Below are 24,179 nucleotides of genomic sequence, written 5' to 3'. Positions count from 1 at the left end.
AGCACCTTAAGAATGCATATATCTTCTGTAATTCATCGATCCATGATTTAGCTTCTTCGGGATCTCCCGTCCTGACAAATTTTAGGGGTCGTAACTTCAGAAATTGTTCGACCAACTCATGTTTCGTACGATCACCATTTCCATTCCCGTTTCCATTGACCGCTTGTTGTTGAGCCTGTTGCCTCCATTAAGTTTCCAATGGTCTCGAGAGCTTGCAGAATCCCATCCAGTCGGGGGTTCTCCTTGGACTTTCCCTTCGAGGTCGTGGTGTTAAATTTTGACTTTCCTTTAGAGGTTGTGGTCTGGTCCTGAGCACTCATGTTGCAACTATAGGAATTCTAAGAAAATTTTTCTACAATAATAGGTCAGTGGTCAAAATCTAGCATCAGAAAAGATAAACCAAGATCAACAATTCAAGCATCACATGCGCTGCGCTTTTCTTGGCTAACTATCCCAAGACTCCCATCGCACCTTATCATTCCAGGTAATAACCCCGCTCTAATACCGACCCTACACCGTCCTAGAAGACTGCCAGAAGCGGCTCAATGATCAGGCCTTGGCCTCGGCGCCACTTCTATTTAGAAGCCACTCAATGATCAGGTCTTTATCATCCTGGCGCCACTTCTATTTAGAAGCCGCTTAATGATCAGGCTTTTTGCCCCAGCGCCACCTTTGTCAAAAGCCGTTCAATGATTAGGTATTTATTGCCCCAGCGCCACTTTTGTTAAAATCGCTCCTTGATCAGGTCTTACGACCCCGATGCCACTCCTCGCCCTCATCGAATCGGGTAGTCACAGGTCGTCTCGAACTGCACTTACTGGAAGGGAAACCTACTTTGATACCAAAACTGGATGTCACATCCTCACCTCAGGGTTATTAATGCGACGTTCCAGACACGTCGCCGTCCCATTTCTTTTATCTTATCATTTAGAGCATTACGTCCCGTTCAATTTTATCTTATCGTTACGAACAAGCGGAAGTATAAACTCGGGATAATTAAACAAACAACGGAGTTACGACAAGCATCATGTGTAAACATTGTATTTACATGATAGCATATATATTTTACAAGCCAAACTTTTACATGCCCTTTTTCTTTTTACGAGCTTTGTTTTCCTTTTTAATACACTATACGTATCCGTGTAGGCTGGGGGAAATTCCTATCTCCTCTAGCATGTCTACAGCTCCCAAAACTAGTGTGAGACTTCCATGCCTATAAATCTGAAAAATAATGGAGTGAGTCGAGGATTCAGTAAGTAAAACTCACTAAACTTTGGATAGGAGGACGCCTCGCCATCGAACAAAGCACATGTCATAGCCACATCAATTGATAGCATATCAATAGCAAAGATGCTTCAACCACACTTGTTCTTGTGCATGAGATGATCTCAACATGCCTTTCTACTCAAGCAACAACATCTCAACCAAAAGCATGCACACAAGGGATTCATTATCTCAACCGTTGGTACGGTTCTTCCGAAAATTCTCCGAGCAACGTCCCCTAATCCAAGGGTGACGGCTTTTCATTCGAACTTAATCGGGTAACGTCCCCTAATTAACGGGGATCGCTATTCATCCGAACTCAATCGGGTAACATCCCCAATCAAGGGCGACGTCTGTCCTTTTCCCTCGTGTGATCATGCCAACAAGTATCATATCAACTTGAGTACTTCACGCAAAGTGAGCGTCATGCCATAAATCCTCAAAATCTTAAGTCATGCTAGGCGCGGAACCAAGTTCGTGATCCGAATGGACTGATCATGGCGCCGACCTACACCAAGCAAGGTTTGGATCGGTACGCCTTAATACCGACCCACCAAGCAAGGCTCATTCCAACACGCCTCGACGCCGATCCGAACCAAGCGAGACTCATTCATGGCCCGAACGTGCTTTCACTCATCGTGCTAAATACATGAGCAAACTTTACAAAATGCATAAACATGTGTGGCAAGTTATATCAAGTGTTCACAATCAACAGAATCCACGCAAGCACAATAAGAACATGACTCACCCAACAACGTAACACGACATCCTAGCTAAGATTTAGTAAGTCTACTTACTACCCTCCAAGATTGTGGTTGGTGGTGGCTTAGTGGCGAACTGAGCAACACGGCGCGGGTAAGGGCGCAACCAAGAGAAGAGAGGGCGGCCTAGAGAGTGAGTGGCGTGAGGGAGGGAGGGAGAGAAAAGTGAGTGGTGAAGTGAAAAATGAAGGATTGGAACCTCCATTTATAGGCAAACCTCTCATAATTACCCTTCCATTTGAACCAATAGAATTTCTTGAAGTTGCAAGTCTATCTTGATGAGTTGGCTAGCCTAACAAAAAGAGGTGGCAAGCCTGCATAGATGGTGTGGCATGCCTAAGCCCAAGGTGAACATTTGCCCTCTTCATATTTGACCACCTAATGCATGAATCATCATGTATATAATGAGGTGTAATGATGTAAGAGACACTTAAGCTTGGTGACTTATCCTTTTTCATTCAATGCCTAGATTTGGTGTAATCATAGGCTTTGGATTTGATCTTATCCAATACTTGCTCACCAAGACAAGCCTTTCTCTCCGTAATCTTTTATTTTGTCTATTTTTCCAAGGTTATTATGAAAGTGATCCAAAAGTCTAATATCACGATCATCATTGCCTTGAAAATCTTTGCTCATAATTAAGCTTCTCTTGCAAGCTTTAATTTAAACTAAGTATCTCTAAACTTGGTCCCCAAGTCTCTAAATAGGGCTATGATTGCCTAATTGCTCATTAATGCCCTAAAGCTTTCTAAGCAAGTTGCCATTATTGGCTTGTTCTTCTTGTTTGCGCATGGAACACTCTTTGGTCGTGGACTCCCTTTGGCCGAATGGTTCTTGGCTTTGTCTCCAAGCTTGTCCATTAATGGAGATGGTGAATCACTATCCTCCATTATTGGGATGGGACACCTAAGCTTATCCTTAATTATTAGTCTTCTAGCAAGAAACCTCTATTATTGGGTTAACTTATAAAGGAATGTGTTCATTGGCTTGACTTTGGACCAAGTTAATTTGTCTTCTTGCCCATTAAATCCTAAGCATGAGACTTGCTTCTAGTCTTCGAAGAACACTAAACTCTTGGCACAAATTGCCTAAGCCAACGGATTGCCTTTCTATTGGGTACCAGGCTTCTAAAATCTTACCCCGCATTTTGTAAACAAATCAAGGTATTCGAGGGTTTACATGACCATGCACGATTGACTATCTTATTTGAACCGAGGTTCAGGGTTGGAGTACCTCTGAGAATAGCCGAACTTAGCCGGACCAACATTCGGACTAATTGGCACAAGACCAAATTAATCGGGCGGTCCAAGCGCAAGTCAAGTCTGGACGAGCGCAGTGCCGAGCACTGAGCCTAGCCTGTCGAGCACATGACCGAACACTGAGCCTGGTCTGGTCGGGCACGGTGCCTGGCACAACTGCCGGACACAGGAACGTGCGTTCGATCAGGCATGGGGCCTGGCACACGGCAAGGCACATGGCTTAGCTCGCCCGACTAGCACTAAGCTTGGCTCGTGATCGAGCAACAGTGTTCTTGGCTTGATCCATGGCCTATCTCGATTCACCGCAATGATCCATGATCGATTCGCGATGGGTCCATGTTTAAGCATCAACGATCCATGGCCGACCCTCGGTTGTCATGTAGTTGCGTGGAATCAATCCGTAACCGACGTACGATCGCACGAAATCGGTTTATGGTTGCCCGCAATTGGTGCATTACCAAGTGGAATCACCCGCGATTGGCTCATGCCCAACCGGCATCGATCCATAACTGTTTAGCGATCGGCTTGGTACCTGATTGTCCCACGACCGACCCTTATGGTCGAACGGTCGTTCCATGATCGAATTACTCTAATTGATTGCGTGAATGATGAGTCGATCCACTACACATTCCCAAGTCGATCCATGGTCGATCCTTCGATCGAACCATAATCGATCCTTTGGTTGCCCGTTCTGACCAAATCACTTGGCCTATGGCCAACCCTCGGGTCGTTCCATATACCTGTTTCTTGGCCATCTCCCTTGATCGATTAGGGGTCTGAATTGTGAATGTCACAACTCCTTAGAGAATACAGATGACAAAAGGACAGAGACTGTTGATGACAATGAAGAGCCCATCCATAAGTACGACCTATGAAGGTGTACCAAGCGTGCTTGAAAAAAATGGCTCGTTGTTGGGAAAAGACTATAGCAATGTACTGTTCATCACTGTAGCAGTCACTGTTTATCACTGTTCAACACTGTAGCAACTGTTGACACCTGATTTTTTGCCCATTTTTAAAATTTTCTAAAAAATCACAAAATTAGGATTAGGAACCTTGGCCATGCTTAGGAACCTATTTCTAAACCAAAAGTAAATTTTTCTGAATTTTTCTTTATTTTCTTTTGGCCAAAATGAGTGAAAAATCAAGAAAAATACCAAATGAAGTTCACAAATTCCATAAAAATAGTCATTAGTTTTCTTGTAAATCCAATTTCATCATTACAGCATCAATTTTGGAAAATTTTAATTGGGGATATGTTTTTCCCAAAATTGGGCAAATTCACACCCAAAATTGAACCAAAAATTCAATTTAGTAATTTCTAGTCATTTTTAGTCCATAGTGTCTTCACAATAAATGATTCAGGGACCTTGAATTGCATATTGGTCGGTCCAATTTTACAATTTAACAAAATAATTGAAAAATCCCAAAAATCAATTGAAAATTATGGATTTTAAGCCCAAATTGGGGATCTTAGTCAATTCGAATTTGTCGAACAAAGGCAGCACCATTTCTATGGTTAATCGGTCATCGGTAATCCAATTTTGGCATCAATTTTACTCAATCAGATCATCTAGGTACTGAATTGAACATAAGCTCTATTAACCTAAGTTCAAAATTTAGGAATTTTGGGTTTAATTTTGATGAAAATTAGTACAAATCTTATATTTGGATGCAAAATGTGCTGAAGAATCCAATTTTGGGGTTAAAATTGAAAAATGGGGTCAAAATCGGGTCGAATTTACAAAAATAGACCAACTCGAGTCTGCCGGGTCGGTCGGATCGACCCGACCTGACCCAGGTTGGTCATCTTCTCCACTAGCTAGTTTACCCACGCAGGAAAGGGGAAAATATCTTTCCTGGGGCCACCTCTCCATCGCCTTACTTGGACTAATGGAACACGTGATAAACAAGTTTAACAGCTGGAGAATCTCCGGTTGGGATCAAAGATTCCTTATAAAGAACTCGGAGGTCGATTGGGATGAAGTTTTGGGCGGGAAATCGAGCTAGAAAAGAGAAAGAAGATCATTATCCAAGAGGACTAACTCTTCGACGAAATTACTGAGAGAGAGAGAGAGAGATCGTGCTTGAGGGTGAGTCGAGACTCCCAGGGCCGAGTGATTGGCGCTTTTTCAATCGGAAAAGCACTGGCAAATCGGTCCCGACGGTGGGTTTCCTCACCAAAGGACCTGTTACAGAGTTGATCGTCATGGCCTGAAAATAGGTCTCGACCGGCGCGTCCTACACTTTCCCGGCAAGTTGGCGACCTCCACCTTGAAGACCAGCTATCAAAGAACAGCTCCACGGTCGTCGATTGATTCGAAAATTCGGATTTGAGCCCCATTGAAGTAGGTAAAGTATGATCTTCATCACAGTTTTCAGAATCCCAGAAAATGAGATTGAGCTTGATATTGTTAATAATGCGATTTCTTTGATGATTTTGAGTTCCTTGATGCCTAAAACAAGTTTCTGATCCCATTTTTGTTGCTTGATTGCATTATAAACCAATGTATATGCATAAACCGAGTCGGCCACCATTGAAAACCCTCGCCAGAGCTCCTAGACCTCGCAGGAGTGCCTCTTACGGCTAATGGCCGCTCAAGTTAGTAGTTTCTAACCTTGCTTGATGTTTTTATGATGATTTTGATCGATTTAAACGGCTAGGGCGATCAGAATTAAAGTTTGAATGTTAGAAAGATCGAATCAGTTGGTTTCGAATTAGCATTTTTTAGGTTCAGTTTTTGCCGGCCGGCAATGGTCCGGCGGTGAATTGGTTAGGTTAGATTCATAGAAGATAATGAGGGATCTTCTTAGAACCAATCGAAATGGACAAAATCTTGCTAGAGGTTGTCGGAGATCGATCCAAACCGGCGGCCTTGAGAACATTCAAACTTGGTTCATGCATATCACTTGTTCGGTGAAATGCCATAGAGAGAAAGGGGAAGAACGGCGTCGTTTTGGCTTTGTCACTCGCTGGAGCGCCGGCCGGTCCGAGTCCCTCGGACCGATCTGAATCGGTTCAACCCAATTCGGTTTCCAGCAGGAAATTAAAAATTTTGAAAAAAAATTCAAAAATTTAAAAATCCTTAAAAAAATTTTCAGAAAATCCAAAATTCTCATAAATTCGAGAAATTCAAAGAAAATTCTCAAAAATTCAAAAATTTCTGAAAATCTCATAAAAATGAGAAAAATTCTCAGAAAACCCAAAAAAATGAGAAAAATTCATAAATTTCCATATATTTGGTTCGCAGAATCATGGTATTTCTCCCATACCTCGATTAGGTTTTTAGTCAACCTACCAATAATGACTGGTGGCGACTCCAAGTCGAAAACTTAGATTGAATAGAAAGATAAAAAAATTATAACCTGCTGTCACATGAGATATGGTCTGAGAGAGACCTCCGTTTGTCTAGTAATGGGATATCTGTAGGACGTTCGGGTGAAATATACGTATCGGACCTTTGTAGGCCATTCGGAGACAGTTTTCCCATTCGTGATAAATGGAAGTACCTCCTTAGCGTGCCAAAAGCATGGCGCGACAGGAGTTATGTAGCAGCACTGTAGCAAGAAGGAAAACTGTTGTCCAAGAGTGTATTATGAGTCTTCAGTCGTCTGTCAGTTGTAAAAGTCTTTGTAGTCAATTTGTCAGTTGTAAAAGTCTTTGTAGTCAGTCGGAGAGTGTTAAATTATTGGTGACTTCTAGAACTTCACCAATAATTAGCTGTTTGTCTACTTTTGTGCCTACATTAGGCAATGCTTGTAAGGTTTGGAGGCAGAATCGGCTCCCAAGAAAAGCTTTGAGAAATAAAACTTATGTGCATTATGAGTCCCTAAATCTTCACTTCTACCTTTCTGCCTGGTATGATTCTTTAAACAAACGTATGTGCGCTGATTAGTCCTAGTAGTATGCTCTGCACTTGCCATGATTTGAAACCTGTGCATCAAAATTCTGCTACTATAAAGTAGTTCTAAGGTGCTAATCAAAATTCGAAGGGGGGCTTGATAGCTAAAAGGCAGTCCATTTATAAAGGCCTAGAAAACCGTTTGTGTGTGGGATAGCATACATGCCACAAGCCTTATCTTCGTTTTCCCTGATTAACATCTTAGCACCCCTTATCATTGGTCTATGCCCATTAAAGGTCCATTTGACATAAATGTAATTGTACTGTAACACATTCATAGAAACAAAAAAAAAAACAACATATAGTACGTAACACGTGTATTTGGCAACACATTTTGTAAGATCGCATCACCGTAGAAGCCTCGTTTGTTTTACGGGAAATGGAATCTAGATTCAAAAGAATGTAATTACGACCATTTGAAAGTACATCCTACGGTATAAGAATAAGATTCTTGAGGCCTCAATTCCAATTAAAATGCAGCATCTGATAACTATCACAGTCCTGTGATTATGATTTCGATTTCGTGATTCCAATTGTGACATGAATACTTCATTGAAGAAACGATGAAACATATCTGTTCGTTCCCCATGTATTTCAAGTCATGTGTAATCCGAGTCATATATTCCCCTCTAACCTGGGATGCAACAAATTAGTACCGACCCAGGGGCATGAGCTCATCTCCTCTGTTAGTACTATACGGGATAGAAATTACACGATTGTGGATACGAACGAGTATATACCATCAATATTCTCAAAGTACGTGACAAAAATTCGGCGTTACTTTGATAATATATATAAAATGTTATCATTTGTATATACCAATTATATTATAAATCAGAAAGACTTACATACAAAACAGAACCATTTAAATTACAAGATTTTGTAAAAGGAAAACTATATTTACGATGTGTTAATATGTCGGGACACTATCATAACTTGGATATATCAATGATAATTGTTCGTTGATAATTTCACGAAAAAAAACTAACTAAATTGAAAATCAAAGTAATTTTCCCAGAGTACGATACGGCATATGTTTTGTATGTCTATACTACGTTATACTCCAAATGAACGAGTATCTTCCCGTAAGTTTAGGGAAGGTGCGATGGGACGGAAGTTCTATTAAAAGTCATGTATGTACGCTTTCATCTTATAAAGTCTATAAACGTGATTCACACGACCACGTTAAAAGAACCGGCAAATCAATTAAAATGAGGATTCGATTGAGTAGCTATCTGTCATTCCTTGTCTCCGTATCGACCATTCATTCATCGTATTTGCGCAAAACTCTTTTCTAAGTTTAATCATTGAATTTGAGACTAATAGAAAAATCCCTTTTGTTCTTCTGCTACATCGTCCCAGTGTTTTTCATATTTATTAAACACGAGAGAGGTCGCCAAAGGCAAAGAAGGTCTCCAAAAGCAGGCGAGGAGACAGATGTGCTGTGGGGATGGGAAGGTAGCGCGGCTGGTCTTCGCGGTTCCGCCTAAATCTTGACATTCTTCACTTAAAGCACTAAGCTTACACAAAGTCAAGTCATCTTCAATTACTCGACGCTCTTCTCACCATCGATTTCAAACGTCGTATCTTTCGATATCGCGTCAATTAAGGGAAGAATCTTCAAGTTAGCATAAAGAAACGGCCATGAATTTCTTCGGACCTCGATGAAATTTAAAGTATTATTCTGTAATTATGATCAAGACTTAGGTATAATCTCACTCGAGTATATTAAGCAATGAGTTCCCACGTTAAAATAGAGGGCATAGGAGTGCGAGAAGACCGGTAACCAGGGGCCCGCCTTGGATCCTCGGTGCTGTTACCAGAGTACATCACCAAAGCAGGGGTAGCTGAAGCTATCGACAGGGGCCTCCGCAGCTTGTCCGTTTGCATTGCAGGGAGGGTGGACTCCATGGATGCGTTTCTCATTTTAACGTGTCGGTACCCGCACACGTCTCTGGGATGCCATTTAGACGAAGCTGCTTAACCGCTTACTTAGGAGGTACGTGGCTTTACTCTAGGGGCGATAAAGATGCATGTATCTTGGACATGGCCACGCAATGAATTATGTAATCGGGTACTGCTATTCCGGCACTTACGTCGTGTTTATAGCTTCTTCTTCTTTTCAACTTTGTTCTTTTTCTCTTGTAGTGTTTTATTTTCAGCTATATCGAATATTCGAAATCATTACAGATTAGTGTAAAAATAGTAATGGGTAAGTGCACCGAAAATCTTAAAACTTATCATGAAAGTGCAATCGAGTTCTAAAAATTTTCGATAGTGTAATCGAGTCTTAATCTTGTCAAATTGATACAACGAAATATGTTAACTACATCTAATTTGGCTAAAGGAAAAAGCTGGCATAGCTCTTTTTTGTTACTTTCTCTTTGCTAGGTGGCTATTATTACCGAACCAAGTGTGAACCAATGCCCAAACCATGTCATGTTCCCCCCAGATCTTTTTTTTCCGCCCACAAATCTGAATTAAGTGAGATAAGAAAGTAAAAAATGCTAAAGAGGGAAGAAAATGAAAAAGACAAAACTAGCGGTGTCGCCCCCAGCTTCCTCGACGAGGGCTAGCAACCCTCACCTGGTGATAGGCAAGGCCAACGATCGGCGAGGGCCGACAACCTTCCCCGGCAATTGACGAGGGTCGGCAAGGGTATCCTCGCCAGGCAACTAGTAAGGGCTTGAGAGCCCTCCGCCAGATCAGGGCAAGGGCTTGTGAGCCCTCCGCCAGATCAAACACTCCCCATGTGGCACGGTGGCGGCAATGGTGTCGCCACCACCATGTGACACAGACAAGGGCCTAAACTTGTCAAACCACATTGAAATTGACGAGCTGAAAGAGTTCCATGAAAGATCAAGATGCTGCAAAGGAGTCGTGTTTCGAAGCGGAGTACTTGGAATTGGACCTTCAAAATGATTAAGTGAAACATCGAGGTATCGAAGATCAATAAAAGAAGTGGAATTGGTGATATGCTTAGAAGAAAGACGGAAATTGGTAAAGCTCAACCAGACAAGCTCAAATACATAAAGATTGGAGCATGCTGAGTACCGCGAGGAGGTCTCGTGCCTGGCAACAACCGTGCTCCTCATGTCAAGGTATTTTAATGAGCGAAGATGAGAAACCCACACAATGTCATCAACCCCCAAATTCCAGAAATAAATCCATAAAAACCAGAAAATTCATAATCAAAACCAAGTGTACAAAGGTCAAGAATTTCTAGTTTAGTAAGAATTCCCGATTCATGGGACCACCATCACCACCACCGCACGACATGGGGAGTGCTGTCAAGCCCTCACCCCGATCTGGGCAAGAGAGCTCGCTGGCCCTTGCCAGTAGCCAGGCGAGGGTCATCGGCCCTCACCGACAAAGTAGAACAGCACGATGGTCATATATATTTTTTTTAAAGTTTTAGCTTTTTTTGTTAGTTCTTATCCTCTTTTTCTTTTGATTTTATATCTTTTTAAATTTTCAAGTTTTTTTCCTGATATGGCGCTAGGTGGGCACCACATCGGTACCACGTGTCTTAAGAAAGTCATAACAAAAGCTATATCAACAATTTCTGTTAGCTAAATTGGACAGAGTAACAAAGGGATTTACTGCACCAGTTTGACAAATTTCAGAATTTGGTTGTACTATCTTAAAGTTCTAGAACTCGATTTTACCTTCGCGATAAATTTTAGAACTTTCAATACACTTATCCTTTTTTTATGAAGAAAAAGTCCACTTATAAGTAGATAAAGTGTTAAATTGTGCCTCGAGTTTGAGCCCATACGCGAGACCCCACACACTCGTAGATCATTTATGCTCAAAGTCTCGCGCAAAATTGACAATCGGGAAGCAAAGCATGAACGTCCTCTGCACACGCGTGTATTTGTTTAAAGTCAAAGATGTGCGCGTCTTTCAAGTCCATCAATTTCCCCCTTCTTTAAATGCGTGCACATGTGCCTACGCTGAAGATGAAAGCCAAAGTAAAAGTTGTGGACTTGTTTTGTCTTCGTTCATTCACTTCCTTTGGTTTATTTTCTTTGCTATTTCATTCAGTCGAGACCGACAAAATGAAAGAAAGGGTGAAGCTACCATGTGCCTTAATTGAAGGAGCTGAACGACCATGGACAAGATGTTTGAAGACGGCGACCCACCCCTTCTTATGATTATCTTCAAAGATTATGGGCGCATTCTTGACTTCCTTCTCTCTTGAAATTGCTCCCCACTTCTATAAAAGTAAGAGACGGAAGGAGAGAGATAGATAGACTCCAGAGAGAGCTCCAGAGACGAAAAGCAAAGGAGAGAGCTCTCAAGAGATGGAGAGATTTGTGCCGAGAGTGAGTCCATTGAGTTGAGTTATTAAACACCGTAGGTATTGAGCATATATTAGGACTAGGAAACACTCGAGTGTGTAGGTAATTGTAACTTTGTAATTCTCCGATTTATTAGTGGATTATTTGTCGGTTCTTCCCGTAGACATAGGTTCCGACATTTGGACCGCATCGCGTAAATTTCTTGTGTCATTTATTGTTCCTCGTTTTATTTCTCTGTCGAATTTCTATAGCTCCCGACTTAATTGAAAAGTTTCGATCCACTTCCGCTGTGTCGCCGATTTATAACATAAAGGGTGACCCAAATATGGATTTTTTTATGCTCAATTGTGTAGAGAATCATACACACAAATCCATTCCTTAGTCCCTATAAGCTAGGGTCGCCGCACAATTTCAGTCCGATTCGTTAAATCTTGTGTCTCTTTTTGTTTTTATAAATTGCCATTCAATACCCTTATTCAATATGGGCTTGAAAATTTTCGTTCCAATTAAAAAAGAATGAAGTCGAAATTTAAGTTACAATCAATTCACTTTTTGTAAACTTATTCAGCGTTTCCTCATATGCATATTGACATAATGGAGAGTGTACCATATTATAAAAAGTCAGTATAATCCTACAGACAAGGTATTTGTGATATGATCTCACAAATAAAAGAGAATTTGAGCTAACTGCACGTCGAGCACTTATACTTAGCTTGTGGTCAGTGAATTAATCTACTGATTTGTATTCATAAAGCGGGCTTTTCAGGAAAGACAATCATTTAATACACAGTGATGCATCTGCATCATCTTCATCATCATCCAAGCTCTGCCTTCTTCAAAATATCAGCAACTTTCACTCAACGTCTAACAGAAAGAAGAAACCTATGGGAAGTTTTCGCAGCTCAACCGCCGTGATCTAATCTAATGCTCCTTAAAATCAGCCAAACTGACCAAAAGCATGTTGTTTGGGGTCTTTCATAAACTAACAGCAGATAAAAGACAGGTCCTTCTGATATAAGGTATAGGAGTCACAAACAATTGGTGTTGGAACTCCTTACCAAAAAAAAAAAACAATTGGTGTTGGAACTAGTCTGAACTGAAAGAATGAAAGAAAGGAACAGCTTCTTCTATCTGTGTCCATCAGATATATACGGTGACAGTATACACAAGACTATGTACTCTGCTTCCTCAAAGGGTCCTTGATGTGACTGGAACTTGCCTACAATGATCCGGCAAGCCCACAAACATCCGTTGCCCGGTAGACAACACAATGCGCGTACACTTCATGAAAACTCAGTGATCTTCTGCAATATAGGCATAACTGAGTATTCAGTATATTGGCATACAAGCTTTGAAGATATAATATATTTCATTGTAAGGTACCACTTTTGGGTTTCTGCTTAGGCTCCAAGTAATCAAACTCGTCCTTTTTGTCCGACGTTCTACAGTACAGGCAATTTGCATGCACATAAAAGGCAGGGGAACAAGTTACAGAAAGTTCCAAACCTGCTGGGAATAACCACGAGCACTGTCCTGACAAGGAGGAATATAAAATTCAGAAAATTTAAAATGGTGTGTATGATCAAGATGCTAGTAACAAAGTTATACACTGACTAACCAGCTGCTTTCGCTGAAAGTGTTGGAGTGGTTCCTTGAGCTTCCTGAATGTACGAGCAAAGGATCGCCTATCACCTCCTGCCACAACATTTTGGAAAACAAGTCATGCCTTCTTATTATGTTAGAAATGTGCATTAAGCAAAGATCTTAGTGGCGGAACATTTTTAGGGGGATGTTTGGGGCCAGTTTCCAGATTTTAGTGAAGAGAATTTGTTTTTATCCTGGCACTGGAAATGTGAGAGTGATGAGGGGACGGGAGTACAGCGCCACCTAATAATGAGCTGTTTTGTATGTTCTCAGCAAAATCTCTCAATTTGTTAACCTCTGGCAAAGCCACCCTGCCAAGATCAGACCGATCTTTTTGTCTTAACTCTGCACCCTGCAAGCCAGCTTCACAATGCACAAGGCCTCCTCAACAGGCCTATTAGGGACATTGGGGTTTAACATCTCTGAAAAGTTTTCATTTTCTATGGACGTGCTGATGTTACGAGTTCTTCCTATTGGTCATTTCTTGTGATTGATTCCGAGAGAATATACATCAGATTTTACACCAAGCATTCTAGTTTGTTGATATTTGGGATCAATATAGCAGAAGGTTCCCACAGTTGATGTCATTCGTTACTCAGTCTCGCTTTTGCAACCGAAGGAGTAACTAGCCTTGCCAATCCAACATCGCTGAAGTAGTAGTAACTGAGCAAGATGTTTCTTGGTTTAAGGTCTCGGTGGACTAGAGGCTCCGGTTTTGTCTGATGGAGAAACATAAGGCCCGTGGCTACCTCTGCAGTAATTCGGAATCAAAGTTATCAAGAAAGAACAGGGATTTGCCTCGCCTGAGAAGGTCATCTAAGCTTCCGTTGGCCATGAACTTGTGCACTAGACACCCGTGCTCAGGGCAGGCACCTAAGAGGAGCACCATGTTGGGATGCCTTATGCGGCTATGTACTTCCACCTGCTTCACCGTGACAAATGGACAGATTAAAACGATAATGTAATTTAAGTTACCGTAATTCTGGTTTCTCTTTTAACGGACAAATCCTCATAAAAAAAGTCACTGTGCAAAAGAAGAATCTCATAAACAGAATCCAAACTGAAAAATTGTGCCTCCCTAGATAAAGAATGTGAAGAATCTTGAATTGTATGCCCTTTGCTTTATGACCAGCGACTTTGATAGGTTCATTGGTGGTATGCAATTTCTATAAGATCTAACTCAATCTGTTTGCGGTGGGACAGATACACATGTGGAGATATAATCATATTTCATCTGTTACTTTACGGAAGTCAGATGTCCAACATTTGCTTCGATTGCCGTTCACTTAGCAGCACTTCCCTAACATTCTCAGTTCGTCGATTGATATAAACAGTGACCTTTGTGAGTTACAAAGTCAACTGTGCAAGGCTTAAAAAAGGTTGCATTATTTTCTCTCTCACTTCTTGCTGAAACTTGATCTTCCTTGAGCTGCATCTGGAATGAAAACTTTAACTGAAACAGGTATATGGTCAAGGGAACACTTGAAGACTGGCCCATAACCTCCCTCCCCAATCTTGTAGGACTTGTCAAAGGAATTTGTCACAGCTTCAATCTCTTTGATAGTGTTCATCCTGCATCTTGCATCACTGTAATTTTATGAATCCAAGACCTTCATGTCCTCTGCATCTTTGAGGGCTTTCATTTCCGAATTGGCTCTCCTCTGTGCTTCTATTTCTGCTATCTTCTGTGATGGTTTGGTACTTCAATGGCTGCTTTGCACTTAGCTCTCTTTTTAACAATTGAGAATGCAGCTGCCTGAGCAAATCGTGCTTCTTCAAGACGTCTAGCGTGCTTCTTCAAGACGCCTAGCTTCTTCAACTCTCCAGCAATGCATCTCCATTTCCTGCAGTTAGTTCGGTTTAACCAAGGACCCGCTTTTCACGTGAAATACATACTTGTCTTCTCAGTACCATCTGTTTTGCTGTGAGTGCTTCTTTGCATCCTGTACTATACAACTCCATTGTTGGCTTCAGTTCTAACTTCAGGCTCCTTGTTTCGGCATCAACTTTGGCGTGCATGAATTTAACATGGAAAGAGAGGTTGAAAGTCATCATGTGAGAATCTCACTTGTACCTCAATGATTAATCTTTCGTGGAACATGCTTATCACTTGTATTGAGAATCATACTACTACGATGAACATTCTTTTAATGCTGAAGCATATCTGAAGAGATTGGGGGAGAGAAATGAACCTTTTAAAGTGTTCTGCAAATATCTTTCAGAGCAGGCTGTTTTCTCTGAGGGTCTGTATTTGGTCAAGAAGGGGGGAGGCATGAGAGGCTGGACGGGAATTGTTCCGCACAGGAGACCTTTCTCCTGGAGAAGACATAAACGATGCTGAAATCTAATACCCCTTTCGAGACAGTGCTTGGGACATGCGAAGACTTTAATGTGTCGGAGAAAACCACCAATCTTTGGCAGATCAATGTAAACTCTAGTGTTTGTAGCATTCATATTGAGAATAATGTGCAAATCTCATTCCCTCTTCACAAGTTCAATGAAGATGACAAAACAGGTGAGAAAATAAAGATGACTCTCTCTCTCTCTCTCTCTCTCTCTCTCTCTCTCTCTCTCTCTCTCTCTCTCTCTCTCTCTCTATATATATATATATATATATATATATATAAGAGAAAGTCAATCTCTAAATTGATTCATTAGGATAAAGAAAGTACAATATCGTCTATATATGCGTGTGCTAATGGATCTAAGAATAGTCGTCTTAGAATCTTATACAGATCAGACAGGCTATATTTGCTAAAATTGAAATGAACAAATGTCCATGAATCTTGTGTCGGTCCTGTTCTATTATAAGGGGAAAATGACAAACGATTTTTACTCGACACCAGAAAAAAAGGAATAGGAAAAATGATATAAAAGCTCCGATGCTTCCACCCACATAAGGTGTAGATACATGTGTATAAACATGTATTTGTTCATTTGCATTTGTTTCCAGAATACTTTAGATCATATTAAAATGACTAATGGTTACACCATCATCTTAATTTGGATCCTCTATTCTTGGACCGGAAGTCCTTCGGATCTGTATTCATGATACAAGAAAAACAACATTCATGGGTTTTTATTTCTGTCGAGCTTGTGAATTGGACATTTTCTCAATATTGAAGCTGTGATGATATGCCTTGTTTCTTCAGAGGCTTTTTGACGGTAAGGGAACCTGGCTACAATACTCTGCCAGAGCCCACAATGGGTATGTATTCTTGTAAGCGCCATAGTGTAACATGCAATTCCTCATGTAAACCCCAGTGATTCCCTGCAACGCAAAATTATACTATTAAGAATAACGGCAGTCAAAATTCTTACTTAGTTCATGTTGTTTTGTTGTAAGGCAATTCAAACCATTCGAATTCTCTCTCTCCGATTCAGTTTTTTTTATTCGCACTAGTTCCTGACCATGTTTCAAGTAATTAAACAGATTGTTTGTAAGATGATATACATTGACAATAATCATCTTCTATGTTCTCCTAGTTGTATAGATTAGTGCACAGGAAATACTTTCCAAGGATACTGGTGGCGTGAACTCTTCTATTTCCTGAGATACAAACGCTATATGAGATCAAGTTATAGAAAGGTACAAACCTGTTGGGGATAATCACCATCTTCCATTTGGGAATTGATTAGCAGCTTTGCAGCAAGATGCAGGGGAGTCGGATCCCTCTCCGCCTGATGGTAGATGAAACATCAAAGTCAGAAATCAAAGTCAGAAACTTCACATAATGCGATTGAGACCCAAGCAACAAAATCACTCACTGACCTGCCCCGCATGAATCAGACCCATCACAGCCCAAGCTGTTTGCACCAGATTTGATCTGTTTCCTTCAAGTGGTACATATTTCTACATCGATTGTTTCCGCAGTTAGGAAAGTCTAGATTTCCATGTTGCCAGACATGCAACTAAAACAGCTAAAGCCAAACATGCTGTAGAATGTCCCTCTCGAAATTACCTTGGTCGGGCAAGAAAGATAGCTCTCTCCCCACCCGCCATCCTGCAACTGTGCTCGTAGAAGAAAAGCTACTCCCTTGCGCATTGCTGCACAATCGCTATATGTCTTGCCAGCAGCTGCTAGTCCTTTAAGCGCAAACCACGAGCCGTATGTAAAACAAACTCCCCAAAAGCCACACCTGCAAGAATTGCTCAATTGGTTCCTTGTTTCCTTAATTTATCTGAATTCTTCAGAAATACCTAATGCAAAGGGAACATACCACGAGCCATCTGGCATTTGCGTGGCCTCCAGATACTGTACGGCATTTGATATAAAATCCTCAATCTCCTTCTTCCTATGACCGGGATACAGCTTCCTGAACACAACTAAAGCATTGATAGCAGAGGATGTGCATTCAACATGTTCATGCTCGACAACAATGTCTGCAAAGAACTCTGTCGGATTTAGGACCTGCAAGTGACAAATGATGAGAAAGAATGTCCGGATCTAGTAATTTATGAACAAAGAGACATGTCTTAGTCTGTGAGGACTATCAAGGAATTCCTACAAAATTAGTAACTACTTACTTCGAGCCAATCCGGAGCTCCTGCACGCTCCCATGCTGGCAATCCGCCATTTTTACTCTGGAACAAGTGACATCCATGGTTGATGTGATGATATTATAATTTAAAATCAGACTTGGACATCTGGAAAAATTAGGAAACTCAAAGAAAGACTTAAAAAGCAACATGATTTTGGGATGCATGGAGCAAACTAAGTCTAGCCAATATTTCTTGTCTGGCTCAAAGATTTTCTCAAGTCTTGCTCAAGAAAGAAAAACGATGGTATACTCACTTGTAGATAGAGTAAGACGTTGACGGCATCGTATAATCTCTCTGGCTCCATCTTCTCACCAACAATTTCAGGTGGCATCATTGAGAAAAGCAAGCAACACTGAATAAATAGGGAAAGAGATTCAGTGAGAAAGTGAGCAATTTTGGATTGGAATGAACCTGCGGATGCAGTGAAGGTTCATTGGAGTATTACCTTCAGACCATCTGCAGTGCAATCAGAGACTTGCCAACCGTGATCTTGATCCGAAAGTGTCCAAGATCCTTTAGAAATATGACGGTGCATGCTTTTGAAGTCACCAGAAGGATTTTCCTTGACCTGGAATGTGTAAACAGATCGATGCAGTTCGTTTTATGTGAGGAAGCAAAGGAAACTAGGAAGATGTGTGGAGACAAGCAGATGCTCACAACAATCAAAAATCAGACCTGAGATTTTTTAATGTAGTCGTGTCCTCTAGCTAATACCGGTGCTATCTCCTCAGTCATATTACTGGCAAGCAAAGCTTGGATGGCAAGGGCCGTATCCCACTCTTGGCTACCAAAACCCTGCAGATTAATGAGCCAACCGCCAAACTAAGCTTTCCTCTAGATGGTCTCACTTTACTTAATCTATCTTCTCATTATTATAAGAATACATCCATCTTTCAAATATGCACCATAAGTATTTATCGGTTCAATTTAAGAGCCGATTCTGTTATGGTTCGGTGACACTACTACTGACCTGCATCTTCATACCATCTTCAGCAACCCAAAGGTAATCCGGTATCCTAGCGAGATGTTTCTTGAAAGAGTCACCGTCTGGGTCTTCTACCCAGCAAGCAAGCATGAATAATGCCTGTTCAAGTCCAAAGCAAAAGATGTATTCTCAGTGATGTTTCCCATGATGTGTGAATTTTGCGATTCATGTCTCTCTCTCCTCCTGAAATCTATGTACTCATTACCTTTTCGACACTTCCAATTGTGATATATCGACTGTTCTCATCTTCGTAGTGAATGTGCTTCATCGTCACCTGAAGAGCCTTTTCTCTAAGTTTATTAAACGGCCAACGGTTGAGAAAAGGCTCTGTAAATATGTAAAGACTATCCCAGATCAGATCCTGTATTAAAGGATGGGGATAGTAGAGATCCTCCTACAACAACCATTCGAATCATTTCGTTAAAAATTTGCTGACTTGCAAACTATCTGATTCTGGATCGATATTTTGGACCAGCTAGTCCTACTTGCCTTGGCACAAAGATGGCGGACTTTTCTCCAGCAAATCGTGTTGTAGGGTTGAGTATGAAGTTCTTCTCTCAACTGTTGAATAAGAGGCGTGATCGGGCCGACGAATCTTTTCCCATACAAGTATGACATGGGCATGTAAGTCAACCGACAGTAGCACAACATCTTAGCTGCATTGTTCAAAACGGGACAATTCAGACATGTCAATGAAACTAAGGTGCAACACAATTACACGAAACAGAAGTTGAAACTTTCTGTCTGTCAAAGGAAACTCTGTGAGGGTGGCCACTTCAATAAAAAACCAATGCCATATTCTTGTTGATGCAGCAAAAATGCCGTTTGAAATCTAGTCCAACACCTGTCTTAATACCTGTCCAAAATTAAATATACAGGACTACTAATAGATTACCATCGAGGACAAGATCGAGATAAAACAAACCTGGATGCATGGGAAGGAAAGAAGGCAAGATCCAGAACTCAGGGGGCATTGGGTTGCATCCAGACCAATCGAAAATGCCGAGAATCTACAGAGCGTGCATGACAAGACAACACACAAGCACAATGTCACATTTCGATTCACTCAAACACACAGAACTCTTCAGAACAACTTTTTATCGATTAATGAAGGAAGAGTGAGAGAGTACCGAGAGCCAAGTCTTGCCCCAGGAGGGTGTGTAGGTGACCCCGCCGTGGTCAAGAATCCACTTCCTGGCCCGAGTACAGGCATTGTGTAGGCCACCATCGGGCCCTTCCCCGAGAATGCGCATGCATATGTAGTTCAGGGCCGTGCAGAACATGATGCTGTGACCTTCAATGTGCAAGCCCCACCCACCATCTTTATTCTGCAATAAAATTTATGCAAAACACACGCGAAGTTTCAAGTCAAACTCTTTCAAAGTTCGTCTGCTGGTTTCTCCATCTGGGTGTCTTTCTTTTTGCGAGAAAAAGTACCTGGTGGTTGTATATGTAGCGGAGGATCTCTTTGCGGTGCTCAGTGGGAAAGACGGTGGAGAGGTGGCCGGTGATGTAGACGCACATGACCAGGGGAGGGAGGAAGAAGTGATCGCCGGAGAGCTCGGCAGGCCAGTGGCCATCACTGGCCTGCAGGGCGGAGAAGAAGTGGATGGCCCGCCTCAGCGCGGTGGACGCCTTGTCGTAGGTGATCTCCTCGCCATCCTCCACCCTCACCGGCAGGATCGTCTGCTTGAACTGTTTCTCCCTCAGGAACTGCTCAGAAATCATGGACCATGCGTCAGCTTAAGATTGCCCATCACTTGGTATTACCACACGTAAAAGTTTTAAATTTTATGTCAAGCAACAACAGTAATGGTGTGCTGAACAATAACAATGAAAATTATAACGGGGATTCAAACAACTCTCAGATTAGTTCAAAAATGATATACCAAAGTCCTAACGTGATGAAAGTGATATTTGTACGTTTAGGACAATTCAACTCTCCAAAAGCGTGTTTATCACATCATTTATCATTTTGTAGACAGCTTTCACTAAAACCTATCTGTCCTTGACCGCTATAAGGGCAGCAAACGATAAGAGTTATTAATCTACAAACCCCAAGTCCCGAGATCGAGATGATTACTTCCCCCATATAATGAGTAAAAATCTAGCATTTCTCGTAAGACTACGGTGGTGAGCTCATTTTCACGGCATACTTTAGTGCCAAAATTTGCGTACGATACTCACTTTAGTGTCAAAAGTTTTCGCCGGCTCACTTAAGTACCAAATCGAAGGAAAATCGATCACTTAAGTGCCAACGGCGAGAAATTTCGGCCAAATTAATACGTGACTTTTATAATTAAAATTTTAATCTGAGTTGGATTTTTTTAGAAAAAATAAGTATACGTGACATTTCCATGTGTATATTTGGATTTTTTAAATATTTTTCTGAATTTTTTTTCCTTCTTTTCTTTTTTTCTTCTCTTTCTTTTTCTTCTACCCTCGGTCACCGTCGGTGACCGGAGACCGGCCACGGCCAGCCGCCTGGCCTCGCCTGGACGAGGCCGCCGTCACCCGCCATAGGTGAGGCCCCGCCAACCCTCGCCTGGGCGAGGGCGGGGGAGCCCTAGCAAGGGTCAGCCTCACCTCGCCTGGGCGAGGGCGAGCCCCGGCGAGGGCTCCCCTCGCCAGATCCAGCGAGGCCGGCTATCACCGAGACCACGGCGAGCGTCGCCTTCCCCTAGGCGACGGCCGGCCTCGCCGGATCTAGCAAGGGTCAGCCTCAACTTGCCTGGGCAAGAGCGAGTCCTGGCGAGGACGAGCCCCGGCAAGGGCGAGCCCCGGCGAGGGCTCCCCTCGTCAGATCTGGTGAGGTGGCCATGGCCTGGGTAACGGCGGTCTCGCCGGATCTGGCGAGGGGAGCCCTCACTGGGGCTTGCCCTCGCCTGTGGCGGGCGACGGCGGCCTGGTCCAGGCAAGGCCAGGCGGCTGGCTATGGCCAATGGTCGGCCTCCAGTCACCAGAGGTAGAAGAAGAAGAAAGAGAAGAAAAAAAGAAAATAACGAAAAAAAATCATAAAAAATATTTAAAAAATCCAAGTGTACATGCTAAACTACGTCATTTTGATGTGTACATGCTGACTATATGCTGACTAGACCTCCGGCGAGCCACATCAACTTCAAAAATTAATAAAAAAAAATGCAACGTCGGATTTCCGGCCAAACTGATCGGAGTTGGCACTTAAGTGATCGTTTTTCAAAAATTTTGACACTGAAATGATCAAAAAAAAATTTTGACACTAATGTAAGCACCGTACACAAGTTTTGATACTTCTGTTGTTTTTCTTCCCTTTCGGTGGGCTTGGGGGATTGAAGCAATAGCGCGTTCGTTTGAAAAGGAAAGAAGAGGAAACAGACAAAACCAAGAAGAGAGGGAGGGAATGTGGTGAAGTCGGAGGAAGGTGGGGTTGAATTTTTTTGACCGAAAAGAGATTTTTTGGCCTCGGATCTTCTACTTGAAACGTGGAGGCCCGACAGCAACTGGATAGCACGCTATTTATGTCTCGGAAACTAAATACATAATTAGCTAACGTAATCGAAAATTGTTTCAAGGTATTAATGTTGAGTTCGATACGTGCGTTCGTGCATGCGATGCATGGTACCACTTTGCGTGCCTGTGGCTAAGCTAGTCCTCAAATTTAAAGAAAAGAAAATATGGACACGACAGTTCTTTCACACACCCACACACAAGCAAGAAACTGGCCGACTCTGAATGAGAACGAGTGCGTCTGCATGTTTAGGTGCGTGGCGTATGTTACATACCTGCATGCGCCAGAGGAGGTCATGGGAGGGCTTGACGCGGTGGCGGTGGTCGTAGAAGTGCTGGCGAGCAGCCTCAACCTCGGCGCGCTCCTCGGCGGTGCCGGCCTCGGGGTCGAACTCCCAAATCTGCCTCCCCACGTAGTTATTGGTGCTGTACAAGTAGGGACCGTCCACTCCTGTTGCTATCTTCAGCCTCCACATTCTGATCTTCTCTTTTTACCTCTTCCTTCAACTGAACAAATTGTGACTCTGTATTTGTGTCCTCGCGTTCTGTCCTTCCTGATGCAAATGAAAAAAGAAAAATAACCCACAACAGAAAATGAAGAATGAGTTGCTACAGACCAAAACTCCTCAACCAACAAGGTCATTATACATCCATGGGCTCTGTTTTCCGAGATTATGTCACCATCAGCAATCATTGTGCATTCAAGCTATCGAAACTTAATCGCGCGTTGATCTTATTTTGGCATTGCGAGAGCATGAACCAATTATACAGAGAGACAGAAACCTCTTTTGTTTTTTAGAGATGTGTGAGAGTTGATGAGAAAAGAGGCAAGCTCTCTCTCCAATTACAGAGGGAAAGACAGATACCTCTTTGTGGGCTTGTGGAGAAAAGAGACCTCTTTGTGGGCTTGTGGAGAAACGAGGGACCTCTATTTATACTCACTTCTACAGGATCATTGCCTACTATTCTAAAAATTTAAACTATTAGATTAATACGTGATTTATTATTTAAATATTCTAACATTAAGGAAATATGCAACTAACTCTGATACTACGTAGATTTTGTAGGATCATTGTCAACTATTTCAAAAGCTTAACATGTCAGATGAATGCATAAATATTTTGCGCACGGCAGAAGTCCATATCTTCACTCGAGGGGATCGCCAAGAGGAAACCTAAGTCCGAACCCATTAACATATGCAATGAAATCCACCTTCAATCAAAAGTTTAAGCCAATAAATTATGGGAACTATGATACATTAATTGCTCAACACCGCACCACTTATTCAATATGAGACTTCTCTAACACAATTCACACGTGTAACTTAATGGGATCAACATATTCATGTAGTCTCATTAGGACACACTGAAGAGCACAGCCCGTGATGATTGTTCCATCGTGAGGAATGAGAGAATGGTACACCCAAGACAGATCGATGGAGTGCCGAAAAAGCTTTGCGCAACAGTGCCACTCAAGTCATGTGCAATTCGGGTCCTATATTGCCCTCTAACCTAGGTTGCAACAAAATAGTACGCATGGGCTCCTTTCCTCTGTTAGTATGAACGGGATGAAAATTACACGACGCGGGATACGGACGGATGCAAACCGTCAATTTTCTCAAAAGTATGTGACCAAATCTAGGCATTACTTTAATATTATATAAGAATGATGTTATTTTCGATTAATTTTAATGATCTTATGGATGAGAAAAAGTTGCATAACCATCCAAATTACAAGATCACGCAAAAAATCTCGCATCCAGTGATTGATTTGACTTTTATGAGTGCTAAAAAGTCATGATATATTGTCAACACTTATAATTTGGTTAAACCTCTCTCTCACGTTACCGATTCTACCACCGTCATCTCTATCTTGTTGTCAACCAAGTTAACGTCCCGCACAATTCATCGTATGGATTATATTATGTACATTATTGTATTAGTCAATAATTGACTGCTGATTAATCTGCCTAGTCAAAATGGACAAAGCTATCGGATTCAATTGGTCATTCACTTGAGTATCTTGCCCAAAG

The 24,179-nt window shown here is 41.9% G+C and overlaps 1 protein-coding gene and 1 pseudogene across 2 annotated transcripts in view; both read right to left on the bottom strand.

Annotated features, from left to right (window-relative positions):
- Positions 1-22,956, bottom strand: part of LOC115662422 (beta-amyrin synthase-like) — a 37,527-nt gene extending 14,571 nt beyond the window's left edge. Inside the window, exons 1-17 of one of the 2 annotated variants that reach the window (XM_056311907.1) lie at positions 22,931-22,956; positions 22,423-22,701; positions 20,099-20,374; positions 19,792-19,989; positions 19,587-19,671; positions 19,151-19,317; positions 18,867-19,055; positions 18,647-18,760; positions 18,352-18,471; positions 18,122-18,244; positions 17,930-18,028; positions 17,662-17,718; positions 17,355-17,545; positions 17,096-17,273; positions 16,906-16,986; positions 16,731-16,814; positions 15,772-16,404 (exon numbers count right to left, since the gene is read on the bottom strand). In XM_056311907.1, coding sequence (XP_056167882.1) covers positions 16,282-16,404; positions 16,731-16,814; positions 16,906-16,986; positions 17,096-17,273; positions 17,355-17,545; positions 17,662-17,718; positions 17,930-18,028; positions 18,122-18,244; positions 18,352-18,471; positions 18,647-18,760; positions 18,867-19,055; positions 19,151-19,317; positions 19,587-19,671; positions 19,792-19,989; positions 20,099-20,374; positions 22,423-22,623 — 2,286 coding nt within the window. In that variant the 5' untranslated portion in view covers positions 22,624-22,701; positions 22,931-22,956 and the 3' untranslated portion in view covers positions 15,772-16,281. Of the gene's footprint in view, positions 1-15,771; positions 16,405-16,730; positions 16,815-16,905; positions 16,987-17,095; positions 17,274-17,354; positions 17,546-17,661; positions 17,719-17,929; positions 18,029-18,121; positions 18,245-18,351; positions 18,472-18,646; positions 18,761-18,866; positions 19,056-19,150; positions 19,318-19,586; positions 19,672-19,791; positions 19,990-20,098; positions 20,375-22,422; positions 22,702-22,930 lie in introns of those variants that run through there. The other variant, XM_056311908.1, reaches the window with a different exon arrangement.
- On the bottom strand, positions 13,303-15,185 carry LOC130138267 (U-box domain-containing protein 34-like; annotated as a pseudogene).
- Positions 22,957-24,179: the final 1,223 nt, after the last annotated feature.

Source organism: Syzygium oleosum, unplaced genomic scaffold, assembly GCF_021117445.2.
Source record: "Syzygium oleosum isolate NSW1041296 unplaced genomic scaffold, Sole_v2.1 Sole_v2.05, whole genome shotgun sequence".
Lineage (NCBI taxonomy): Eukaryota > Viridiplantae > Streptophyta > Magnoliopsida > Myrtales > Myrtaceae > Syzygium > Syzygium oleosum.
The sequence above is the reverse complement of the archived record's forward strand: the minus strand, read 5'-3'. Positions and strand labels throughout refer to the sequence as shown.